The 13,656-nt window shown below is 39.0% G+C and overlaps 1 protein-coding gene across 3 annotated transcripts in view; it reads left to right on the forward strand.

Annotated features, from left to right (window-relative positions):
- CTNNBL1 (catenin beta like 1) overlaps nucleotides 1–13,656 on the forward strand; it is a 176,591-nt gene that overhangs the window by 44,201 nt on the left and 118,734 nt on the right. For 2 of the 3 annotated variants that reach the window (XM_004062122.5, XM_055373497.2), the window contains one exon: nucleotides 7,140–7,279. In XM_004062122.5, coding sequence (XP_004062170.1) covers nucleotides 7,140–7,279 — 140 coding nt within the window. Of the gene's footprint in view, nucleotides 1–5,368; nucleotides 5,388–7,139; nucleotides 7,280–13,656 lie in introns of those variants that run through there. The other variant, XM_063702283.1, reaches the window with a different exon arrangement.

The following is a 13,656-nucleotide window of genomic DNA, read 5'->3' on the forward strand; positions in this document are numbered from 1 at the left end:
AGGTGGTACATGCATATCTACCTTGTGTTTTTTTAATTGGTGCATAGTATTTCATGGTTTGGAAATACCATTACTTATTTAATTATTTTCTATTAATGGACATTTGATTATTTTAAAATCGGCTTTTATGAAAAATGCTATAGTGAACCTACTTGTACATGTGTCTTTGTGTGCATATATTTCCATAGGATAGATACCTAAATTTTGAATTCCCAGATTGAAGGGTATGTACATTTTAATGATAGCTACTGCCAATTTTCTCACTGTATTTTTAAATTCTCCCCCCAGCAGCAGCATCTCTTTTCTTGTGTTCTTGCCCACAATGCATGTGATCAGTCTTTAACATCTTTGCCATTTGTTTTGTTGTTATTTCTGTACTCAGTGGTTCCTGCATTAGACTCTGTTCCTTTTAGGAGATGGACTGTGTCTTGTTTGTCTCTAGTGCCTACCACAGTACTTGCCTTGCTGTAGGTGTTCAGTAAACATGAGAGAGCTTATGTAGTCCCTGTCGTCTTTATTACATCCCCATTGCTTGAACCTAAGGATACATTATGAGGAAGCTATGCTGCGGGCTAATGACACTGGAAATTTAAGAAATTCAGTTTACTTCTTTGAACACCAGTATTTCCTTTGCCCGCTTGGTAGATACACATCTCTCAATTTGGAGCAGAGTTTCTGCAGGTTATGTTCACCATCTACATCTTAGGTACCTTAGTGTTACAGTTCATTAACTGGTTTTAAGACAGTGTGATTTTATTTTAAAAAGTCGGTAGTGTTTTCCATTCAGACAAAATGTATATACTATTTTAGTTTTAAAATCTGAGCATATGAAAATTGAAATTGTGCATAAAGAACTTTTTTTTTTTCATGTCAAAAAGCAGTTAGGAAACTACATTGTGTTTTAACCTTGAGTTCTTGAATTCTCACTGGTGCAGTGTCTTTCGTAATTCTCTAGATCAGCGAGGTGAAATTAAGATGAAAATTGCTAGAGTGTATTCGGATGAAACTTTCCGGTTGAGATCAGAAATATTCAAATTTATTTTCCCATATATCCACTTGTCATTTTGATTGCATACCCAAAAATGCCTCTCTTCATTTGACTGCATTTGAGATTCAGTTGACAGTTCTCCTTTTGCACCCTCCAACTGGCACTGCGTGATCTTTCTCCTAAACCACATTGACTAGAGTGTGCTGTTTCCCTAGAAAGTCCTTTAATAGTTCTTCTCTTCATTTTTGCAGGGACAGAATTACTTAGTTTACTGATTTTCAACCTTTTTGGTCTCAGGATCTCCTTGTACTCTTAAATTATTGAATATCCCAAAGTGCTTAGAAAATTCTGGCAAATACAAGAATAGACAAGCACACATTTCATTAGCCATCAGGGCAATGATGTCATCATGTCATGGAGCCCTTCAGAAAACTCCATTGTACATTCCTGAAAGAATGAGAGTGAAAAAGGCAAATGGTGTCTTAGATTTATTATAAAATAGTTTTGATCTTATAGTTCCCTGAAAGGATCTCCAGCCACCCCGCTACCCCATCCTGGGGTCCTAGGACTACACTTTGAGAACTGCTGATTTACTTGGATGGAGGGAGCATCATGTTCCCCCAGCAGTGATTACATTTAGGACTTACCAATTTCTGTGGCTTTCCCAGTGTTTTTGAGCTTTGCTGGTCATTTGCTGATATTCACCCTTGTGGTTGAAGGAGAATATCCTGCTGGTCTGAAGCAAATGCACATGGGCAGCCTAGGAAAATATTCTCTGTCATATTAGATGGAATCGATGACCCCATCTCAGCCTGGGTTACTGTTTTAATATGTTGCTCTATAGCTTTCCCGTCACCTCTAACTTGATCCTTTCCCCCAGCTGTGAGTCATCTATTGCTGAAGGTATGCCTAATTCCTAAAGACAGTTCTCTGCAAATAGTAATGTGTGCTTTAAATGAGTAGGCTCATGAGTAGGCTGTGCTTGGTCAGGCAAAACAGAAGACGACTGTTATAGCATAACAAACTTGAGGGTACATAGATTCATTGAGTACTTGTATGTGCCAGCTATTATTAGGCACTGTATATATATTATCTCTTTTAATCCTCACTGTAGGAAGATAAGGACATCAGGGTCTAGCAATAAGTTAGTTAATATTCTGTGTCTTCCTTGATCGGGTTGGGACACCACGCTCTGTGTTCCAGTGACACTTCTTTTGGTAGTACCAGGCACGCTTATAATTAATGGTTTGTAATAGATTATTTATATTTAATGGAGGCCAGAAACTGGGATTATTTTATCTGTTATATCCTCAGTGCCTAACACAGTGACTGGCACCTAGTATGTGCCTAGTAAATATTTGTCAATTCACTGTTCATGGCCATACCTCTAGTAAATAGCATGGCTGGGAGTATGACCCAGGTCAGTCTCATTCCCAAGTCCAGCATTTCTCACGGTATCTTGTTACTCACATAACACTGGACCCAGTATATTTTTGTAATATTTCCCTGCTTGTAGTTTTATTCTCTGCTTGTTTGTTTTGTTTTGATAATTCTCTGACTTCCTAAACTTAAAAGCACTGGATTAAGACCATATTTGGAAGAAGAATTTCAAAGTTGGAAGGAACTGAGAAGCACAGTCTATTCTACCATCTAACTCTTGGTATTTTTTTTTTTAATGTCATCCTTTATTAACTATCCCAGTGAGAAGGATCTAACTTTCCAAAGAAAGCTATTCCATCATTTGGCAGCTTTGACTCTTAAAATTTTAACTCAGAATGAGAAAGCATTTCAACAAATTCTTATATGAGATGTATCTAGACTCCTTAGAATCTCGGTTGTTTCCCTGAATTTGTTTCCACATCCCTCCTAAAAGATGGTTCCTTGAACAGATGTCACAAAGTTTTAGGGTCATTGAATCAGCATAACTCTGTATTGTCCTCTTTTAAGTACCCTAAAACCACCGTAGCACTTGTGGCAGCTGTTTTCATCTGTGCCCCCATTTACAGGCATCTCCCAAGTTTCTGTGTTGGACCAAGGCCTGCGTCAGGTGCTGGATGTCCAGAGATGAATAAGAAATTGTCTCTGGCAGAACTGGCTCATGTTCTGATTTGTATTACAGTTATGGTTCAATAAAGCCATCAAGTTCAGAAAGAAACACATGTGCCCTTATGAAACTGTATCTCTCCCAGCCTTTACATTTGTACTTGACTTTTTGGTTCACTGCAGTTTTCTGTGTGGATCCCAGGTATTTTTCCTTTGGTTAGATTTGGCACATCATTATTGCCTGTCAGGAACTTTTGAATTGATTCTGTCAGCTGCTGTGCTTACTGTCTCTTTAAGCTTTGTGTCATATAACATTTTTTCATTTTGCCCTTTATGTATCTTTGCTCATGTTATTGATTAAAAAAAATAATAAAATACTTGATCTAAACAGGCCTAAGGACAGACCCCTCCAGGTGACTAACAATCGTTCAATTACTTTATTTATTTATTTTTTGAGACAGAGTCTCGCTGCATTGCCGAGGCTGGAGTGCAGTGGCACGATCTTAGCTCGCTGCAACCTCCACCTCCCAGGTTCAAGCAATTCTCCTGCCTCAGCTTCTCGAGTAGCTGGGATTACAAGTGTGCGCCACCACACCTAGTTAATTTTTGTGTTTTTAGTAGAGACGGGGTTTCACTCTGTTGGCCAGGCAGGTCTCAAACTCCCGACCTCAAGTGACCCGCCCACTTCAGCCTCCCAAAGTGCTGGGATTACAGGCATGAACCACCACGTTCGCTGTCGATCACCCAAATCACCAGATCTTATACTGCACTCAGCACAATTTTTTTTTTTTTTTTTTTTTTTTTTACTGTTTAGTGCCCAGTCTCCCTTGCCAGTTCTTCCAGGTGAACTGGAAAAACCTTTTGTCAGGTTGTTCTCCAGAAATCTTGTATACACACACTCACATAAGGCAAATAAGCCTTAGAGGTTTGTTGAGGCGTTTGGGTTCAAGGATTATGTAGATCTCCTGGCCCATGGAATATTTGAATCCTTCTGCACCAGCCTTACTGAGTCATGATTCTGATTTAGCTTCCACACTTCAAGTGATCTAAAAAAATAATCTATTTGCAAGCAGAGAAGGAAGCCTTTTAAAAAAAAGGTATTGGGGGAAAATCTTGCTAAAATAGTTATGAAATTTACTTGGAATAATAAGTGAGAACAGGCAAGGAAACACTGAAAAATAAAAACAACAAGGGAGTTGTTTGCAGTAACACACATAAAACATACTATAAAGCTATAACAATGTGGAAGTGTGGTCCTGACTCAGGAATTTACAGATGAATCAATGAAATGGAGTGAAAAACCCAGAAACAGAATAAAGTACACATTAAAATTTAGTGTATGATAGATGACATTTCTTTAAATCTCTGGGGAAAGATAGATTATAGTATTGGAGCACTTGTCCAAACATTTGCAGAAAATAAAGTTAGATTTGTGCCCTATATCAATACATTAAAATAAATTTCAGATAGATTAAATATTTAAATATATAAACATAAAAATACATCATAAAATATATCTTCTTTTAGCACAGAAAATATTTTGCTCAGGATACATGTAAAATAGAGTTCATAAAGGCAAAGATTTTGCTACTTGAACTTTTTAAAACCTTTATGTCAAAAGGAAAAAAAAAACCTTTATGTCAAAAAGCACAATGTACAAATTAAAGGGCAAACACTTTTCTCTGATTAATTTTTTTGCAGTGTAGGATAGAGATTAATTTCCTTAATATACGGTGTTTATAAATCTATAAACAAAATGAGCATCCTAATAAGAATGGGCAAAGAAGAAATACAAATAGTAAACATTAGAAGAATGTTAACCATCTTACTATCAGAAATGCCAAATACAAAATGAGTTGTCTTTTCTATCTCAAATTGGAGGAGATACTGTTTGTGAAGAGGGTAAGGGGAAATAGGCACTTCATGCACTATTGGTACTTTTCTGGCAAAATATATCAAAATCTATTTAAGTCATGCGTACTCTTTGACTTGTCCCTTTCCTTCCTGGGAATTTATCCTAACACAGTAATTAGGAATGCATACATCTTAGTGTCATTTGTTAAAGGGAAAAAAAATGGAAATTATCTGAATGCCTGACAAAGGGGGATTGGTTAATTAAATCACAGTACGTTTACTCAAGGGAATATTGTGTGGCCATTAATCTATGACTTAGAACAGGGATTGTAGATAAGCTTAATCTGCCACACCCAGCCTGTGATTGACTCATAGTCTCTTCTTGGAACACTGTGTTGAGAAGGATTCTGAGGCTAGCCATCTTGGCTCAGCAGGGAAGAGTGCTGTGGTGAGTGAGGGATTTTGCCACGGAGAAGGAGAAGGACCCATAACAGTTTGTCAGGTATTGGCTTCTCCTATTGTAGTAGAATAATGATAAGGGGAATTATTTAGCCTATATTAACAACAACAGCAAAATGAATATAGAACTATATACTATATAGGCTTACTTTTTGGGGGGAAAGTCTGTGAGTTGAGAAGAATGACTTAAACATACAGGCAAACATACATGGTATTGAAGCAGTTGGTCAAACATTCACAGAAAATAAAGTTAGATCTTTGCCTTATATCATACACTGAAATAGAATTTAAGAGTCTGTGAGTTGAGAAAAAGGCTTAAACATACAGAGTATTATCAATGGTTATTTTTGGTTAGTAGGCTTATGGATAATTTGTTTACATTTTTGAGGGCTTGCTTTTCTTTCCCCGGTTTTCTACAAAAAGTATACTGTAATTGGGAAAAAATATATAAGCATATGCTTAAAAATATTAATGGAGAAAAACAGTAATAGATATTGTCTAAAATATGGGCATGTTTTAAAGAATTCTAAGTCTCTAGATTTTGTTGCTTACCGACTCCAGATTTTTGGAGAAGCTGTATCTACCCAGCCCCACAGCATCTGGAAGTTGATGAGTCCTGTGTGACTTCAAGAGTCCCTGCTTGTGTTCCTTTTCTTTGTGCCCTCAATTTAATTCAGTAGGCATCTGTGGATATGAGACAAAGATACATTGCCTGTCTTTAAGAAGTTTACTTTCTAGAAGAGAAGACAGACATATTACAGTAATAGTAGCAGCAATAGTAATGAAAACAAATACTTACATAGTGCTTTTTATATGGTAGACATTGTTCTCAGTGCTTTATATGTCCTTACTCATTTACTCTTTACAGTGGCCCTGTGAGACGGATAACCTTATTGTCCCTATTTACAGAAGAAACTGAGGCATAGAGAGGCTAAGTAGGTGGCTAAGCCAGGTTCAAACCCAGGTAGTCTGACTCCAGAGTCAGTTTAACCACTGCTTCCTCTCAGTCACTCTCAGTCAGGTATTGTTCAATTGCCTTACACCAGATTAGCTCATTTCCATCTCAGAACAAACCTTCCTGTCTTGTTCATCCAAGGCTTAATCGGCATTTCTTGTATGTCAAACACCGGGGGAGGGCATGCAGCGTGAATGCAAAGTAGTTCTGTTCTTAGTGCCTGGGCATAGGTTTGTTGAAAGGTTCAGGTATAGAAATGTGAATAAAGTATCATGCTGTGTAAAGTTGGTGGTGATTGTAGGATGCCAGAGACTAGGTCTGCTTTTCTTTGGTATCTGCCTCTGAATCAGCTCCAAAGAGGAGGAAGAGGGAGGGCATTTTTGGATACAGAAAATCTTATCTTCTTTGGTAAGGGGAATAACTGGCCCTTGATCTGAAGTGGGAAGTAAGAGAAACCCTTTTTGGATGGGTAGTAGGATAACTATGTTCAGGGCAACAGAGTGAATTGCCACACCAAGGGGTAATGGTAGCTAATCTATGGGACTGGTAGACAGATCGTTTAGTGCTACAAAATGCTTCGGGAGCCTCTGAAAGGCAGCTTGTGACTGCAAGAGTAAGGGAACCCTGTTATGAGATCTGAATCCAAGATTGATTTTTGTAATGAGGAAATCGATTTCCCAAGGAAATTGTGTGACAGTATGATGTTTGGATGAGTGTACTTCTTGGTTGGTCTGTTGTAGACACTTTGACAGATTGTCTTGTTGTCTAGATTGTTGCTGTTTGCTCCTCATTGCTGATAGTGCCCCTTTCCTTCTAATGATGTCTTGTTTTCCCTCCTAGGTTCATGGAATCCGAGCTGGACCTAAATGACATCATTCAGGAGATGCACGTGGTGGCCACCATGCCAGACCTGTACCACCTTCTGGTGGAGCTGAATGCTGTACAGTCGCTTCTCGGCTTGCTCGGACACGATAATACAGATATCCTTTCAGATCTGACCTCAGTAGGAGAGCTGACATGGTGGGGAAGTGCTGTTACTCTCTCTCCTGTCTCTCTTTGTAGATGTGTGCTATAAAATCTGATGTTCTGTTTCCATTCTAATTATCTTCTGTCTTGAAACACACAATGCTTTTTACTCATTTGAAAACCTGGTTTTTCTCTATTAACAAATCTTGCAAATCTTGGGCAATCCTTAAAATTGTCCTATTTGCTCTTATTAGTACTAGAATTCATCGTGATATATCTGTTCATACATTAACAGCTTTACTTTTCAGGATCTGGATTGGAAGGCCCCTTATGGGGGCAAAGCCAGACAGATTTGAATGTGTAAATCTAGGCATCTTTCTGCTGACTGATGGTCCAGTGGATTTGAGACTAGAGGACATAGTGAACCATGGTAGAAAGCACATTTGGATGTCCAAGAGGACAGGGAAGCTGTTCTGTTTTGTTCATTCCTATATTTCCAGTTCCTAAAAACAAGGCTGAGTGTGGTGGCTTGTGCCTGTAATCCCAAGACTTTGGGAGGCCAAGGTGGTTGGATTACTTAAGGTCAGCAGTTTGAGACCACCCTGGCCAACATGGCGAAACCCTATCTCTAAAAATATAAAAATTAACTGGATGTGGTGGTGCACGCCTGTAGTTCCAGCTACTCGGGAGGCTGAGGCAGGAAAAGCTCTTGAACCTAGGAGGCAGAGGTTGCAGTGAGCCGAGATCATGCCACTGTATGCTACTCTGGGTAACAGAGTGAGTGGGACTCCATCTCAAAAAGAAAAAAAAAAAAAAAGACTGAGTACACAATAAATAGCATTTAATATTTGTTGAGTGCATGTTGGACCTAAACAGACAATCTAGGTTTGACTCTCAGCCACATTTTTGTGTGAAAGATGGTGCCCCTCCACAATTTGTATTCTTTTTCGCACAGGTAGAGTTAATAACTTTTGTCTTTCAGTGTTATTTTTATTTTTATTTGTTTTTAGAGACAGGGTCTTGCTTTGTCACCCTGACTGAAGTGCAGTGGCATAATCATAGCTCACTACAGCCTCAAACTCCTAAGCCTAAGTGATCCTACTCCTTAGCCTCCTGAGGAGGGACTACAGGTGCATACCACCATGCCTAGCTAATTTTTTTTTTTATTTAATTTTTTGGAGATGGATCTTGCAATGTTCCCCAGGCTGGACTCAATCTCCTGGCCTCAAGTGATTTTGCCTCAGCCTCTGGAGTAGCTTTCCATGTTACTGAGAGGATCAAAGGAGTGTATAAGTGCTGAGCACAGTTCCTGATACATAGTAGGCACTTGGTAAATGTTACTTGTCACTGAATCTGATTCGTGACTTCCAAAACCATTTTATACTTTATCTTGGCTATCAGGTGTGCAGTAGCTTTATTGCAAAGGCTTTTGATGTGCCTGTGGACAAGGTTATGTTCATTAAACCAAATTCTCTTCTAGTAGTTGTTCTGTTTGAATCCAGATTTCCAAAGGTAAGAGACAAATGTAGTTAGTCTGCTTGAGTGATATTCACCGGGAATCTGCTGTTGCTTCATGTTATTTTCATCTTTCTGGTAATCTCTCCTGAGAGCGTGTCTGACTAAGTTCTTGCCTGGCTGATAATTCTCATAGAAATAAATCAGTGAATAATTTTAATGCAGGCTCCTTGAAGGGCAGTCTTAAGACATTTCTGATGCTTCATGTAATGTTAGATAGCATCAAGAATTGATCTGTTAGCTCCCAGATTTATGACTTTGTTCACCAGGGTTTGCTGTGGGGTTCTGGGTTGTATAAGAACCCTAGTTAGCTTGTTGCTGAGTGAGCTCAGTGTATGGTCTCATGAAATTCATTCAGTAGACCTGCTGTGAGTGCTCATGATGTACCAGGCACTGTGCTAGGCCCTTAGGAACCATAAGCTGTGCTGGTTGCTCAAGCAGCATCAGTCAGTAAGTATATATTGGGTATTGTCTTGGTCTATTTGGGCTGCTATAACAAAATACCGTAAACTGGGTGGCTCATAAACAACAAAAATTTATTTCTCACAGTTCTAGAGTCTGGGAAGTTCAAGACCAAGGCACCAGCAGTTTTGGTGTCTGGTGAGGGTCTGCTTCCAGGTTTGTAGATAGCTGTTTTCTCCCTGCGTCCTCACGTGGTGGAAGGAGTGAGGGAGCTCGCTGTGTCTCTTTTTAGAAGGACACTAATCCCAAGGGCCCCACCTCCAAGTACCATCACATTCAACATATGAATCTGTGGGGGGATATAAACATTCCATCTTTGGCAGGTAACTGCCATATGCCTAGCTCTATTCTGGGCACTAATGGTGTTCACAGACTCAGTGACTACGAGTTCTAGTTGTTACTTCACATTTCAGTTCACCTACAGAAGGGTAGATTTCAGAATCTGATCAGACCTTAGAGAGGACTTAGCTCAGTACCTTGTTTGTTTCTACTTAGTGACAAGTGTGAGGTCCAGATGTTGGACAGCTAACTTGAAGTTAAGACAGGCACTCCAGGTCTGTGATTTTCAGTCCAGTGTTCCTCCAGTGCACCTCGGGTCTTCCTGTGGGATTTACGACATTGCTGACAGAGTCGCATGGTCACCTGTTACCCTGTATATTAGTACAGAAATGACTTATTTTCTTTCTGGAAACACCACTGTCATTCTTTTTTCTATTCCTGCTAACTCAAAATAATAGCAGCTTTTGGAAGATACTGACATTTTGCTGATTCACCAGCCTGGCTCCTGCTGGGGAGAAGACTGACACAAAAAACGCTGCTCGACATCGGCATATTTGGGAAAGGCAAGGGCACAGATGTTCCAAGTTGTTAAGTTCTGGTCTTTAAAAAGGGAAAAAACACATCCCCCTATAATAACTTTGACAGATTGCCATTTCCCTCCTGTTTTCTGAGAGCTAAACTGTTTTTTTTCCCTCTTGTATGCCAACCTGCACCCAACTGCCCTAATGATATTTTTTAAAATCTGATTTTTAATTATGTCTTACATCAAATTTAAAGTGCATTTGAAATTTTTTTAATTACCTTAATTTTAATTAGAGGCAGCAAATAGGGGTAAATGTCATCCTCCTCAAAGTATGATTTTTCTTGAAAGTGATTTCAGGAAAGGGTAGGTCCTCTTGACTTGCATCTACCATATCCTCTGTTGGTCGGAATGTTGCTCTCCCTGCAACATTGCACTCTGCTGCTTGTCTTATCTGTGATCTATAATAGAAATTTTCTTCAGGAAACGGTTGTTAACAATTTGCTGTTGTACAGCTGTAACTGCCCAAAACACCTTACCATGAATAAACAATTTCATGGCAGTCATGACTTAAATTTTTAATCTTTTTTAACTCTTCATTTATCAACCAAGACCATATATGGCTGGTTATGTTCCCAGCAAGCACAGGTCATCTTTGCTTCATCCTCCTCTGCGAAAACATAAACTGTAGGGATTTTAATTGGATCAGAGCCTGGTTTGTTGTAACCTTAAGAGGCAGAGGATGTGAGAAAACAGCTTGTGCCTCATCCTTTCAACCGTGAGAAGCAGCTTCAGAGTTTATTCTGGCGCTCTGCATCACTGCTGCTGGTGAGGGCTTGTCAGCGCTTCTGTGCCTCATCTGCCCCCTTGAGAGGCTGGAGCCCAGCTATCGGTTGGCTGCAGAATGGATTCTGATCTGTGGAGAGCATATTCCTGGGGGTGGGGAGCACACACCTCACATGGTTTTGGAGGGTTACTCTAAATGCAGTTGGAGGCAGCAGAAGGTGGAATCCAGCAGCTGCTGCCTTTTCAAAATAATGCTTTTTAAACACTTTTTCCTTTAAAGTAATTCATTAAACGTGTTTAGAGCTCCTTTCTTGTGAACCTTTTAGAGTGTTTCTATGGAAAAATAAAACCAAAGGTACATTTAAAGATATTTTCTTAAGGTATTGCTAAAAAATCCATTTTTGTGGACTGCTTTAAGCCAGATTTACTCAGTTGGCCCAAAGGAACAAGGAGGAATAAAAGGGAAAAAAACAAACCACAACAACAATGACATGGCACCAAATTGATAAATATTCTGTTTTTGTATGTCTTTTGCCATGTTCTTAATTTGAGTGGTCAGTTGAGTCCCTTCTAAAGTTTTTTTGGTAGATCACTGTTATTTACTGGGTTCCTCCTTTGTATGTTAAGTGTGTTGGATGCTAATAAAAAATAATAACTCCAGTTTAAAGCAAAAACTCTCAAATTACCACCCTCCCCCACCATGGTGTGCGTGGAAAGTGCCTTGGGAACAGTATGCTCAGGAAACACCACCGATTGGAACCCTGAGAAGGTGTGGGTCATCTCTGGCTTGGGGGTGTGGGGAGTGGAGATGGGTAAGCTTTTGACAGACATGGAGATTAGCATGCATTTCAGGTTTATTTTTGTAGTCTCTCCCTTTGCAATGGAAATTGCCATTCCTCATACTCCAGATGGAAGCTGATGTGGTCTTGCTGGCTGCCCATGTAGTCACTACAAATTTATCAAGGTATCGGGTCCATGGCTTAATTAAAAAAAAAAAATCATGACTACTGCTTCCCAGCTAAATGCCTTTATTCTTTAATAATAATAATAATAATCCAGTAATCTAAACCCAGTTTATTCAAAGTCAGCTTTCTCTCCACCCGTTTGTGAGACAGAAAAATGAGGTCTCATTGTGATGTTAACTTAAGGCACCAATACATTGGGTTGCATGCTAATATTTAAGCAGGGAAAAATTTTTAAGTGGCAGAGTAGATCATTGTGCTGATGGGGCAGCTCTTTTTGGTGTGGAATAATTTAGGGAGTGGTCATTAACACTGTTCTTTTCCAAATGACTGTTTAGTTTTCTTCTGATTCTAGAAAACCAGGAGAACTTACAGAGTTGTCAAGTGAGTTTTGTGAAGAATTACCGTGGGAATTTGGAAAATAAGGAGGAGACAGGTTTTTTAGACCAACAGGGATCAACTGAACTTGAGTAGTCTGGGTCTGAGAATACTAAAGTGGAACAAACTGACTGAGACTTACCGTGTTATCCCAGAAAGTGCGTACAATAGTCAAGGGTGCCTTGTGTTACAGACCCAGTGCTAATGAGCAAGAATAGAGCTGGGAAGGATTTGAGCCCCCTAAGGGGCTTTCTTCTAATTGGACTGGGAGGAAGTTGGTATTTGCTCCATTGCTTTCCCGTAAGCACTGTCTAACAAGACTTACATATTTTGAGCTGTTATTTTGCTAGGAGCTATATTTGTCTTGATATTTCCAGGATTAAAATTACATTTAGAAGAATTTACTTCTTTTTCTCATCTGTCATCTGACTTCCTTGATATGTATTGATAAGCCACTTATTTTTTGGAACCAATTAAATGTGCTCTGAAGATAAACATCTTAGGTTAAAAGTGCCAAAATGGCAATGTAGAAGAAGGATCTTTTAATGTAACTTGAAACAAACAGACAAACAAACAAAACCTGGTACCACATTAATGTAACTTTTGGTCTTGTTTATGGGTTTTAGGTGAAATCTATGTCCCTGGAAGATTAGGGTGGTTGTAGCCTGCCTTGGACATTTCCCCTGTGGCATGTTACTCCCCACTGGCATTTAATAAGGACTTAATAAATGTTGAATGAGTACATTTTCTCCTTCATATTAGTTTGATCTAGGATTGGGATAAGAGTCCAGGTTCATTCTAGGTAGCTTTGTGCCAGCTGCTTTAAAAGGAGAAAAAGACCATTTTGTCTGTTTTGAAATTCATCTGCATTAATTGAGCTATATCTAATTACTGTCCTAGTCTAGAAATTAAAGAAAAGATATTTTTTAACTCACATTTATTGCATTAATCAGTTATATTCTCTGAATCTATACTGGTTTATTTGTCTTAAGAAAGCCTTTTTGAAATGACTTTTAAAAAGCCATCTGCTTAATACATCTTATTTCTCTTTGTTTTTTTTTGTTTTTAATAACTTTGTTCCTTGTGGAGTCATCTCATTGGAGATTAATGAGATTAATGCTTAATTTCTGTACCAAGACTCTAAGTGGGATATGGCTCCAAAACAAATATCCACAGCCAAAAAATAGAAGTAAACACCACTCTTTTTTTCCAAGAGCCATTGTGTTATGGACCATTTCGTACCCAGCTGGTCTTTTCTGGTTTACCTATTATTACACTAACTTATTGCCCCAGTAGTGGACAGGTACAGAGGGAGTGCGTGGGTGGCCTTTCTACTCGACATGACAAAATGGGCTATCAAAAACTGTGTTTTAGTAATTCGCAGGGAGACAGGCTCTCTCTTTTCCTATTATACTTGGACAGAAGAGCCTTTTACCTTGTGAAATGAAATTGTAACTACAGTGGAAAAACCTATCACCCATGCCCAGAG

Source organism: Gorilla gorilla, chromosome 21 (genome assembly GCF_029281585.2).
Source record: "Gorilla gorilla gorilla isolate KB3781 chromosome 21, NHGRI_mGorGor1-v2.1_pri, whole genome shotgun sequence".
NCBI lineage: Eukaryota > Metazoa > Chordata > Mammalia > Primates > Hominidae > Gorilla > Gorilla gorilla.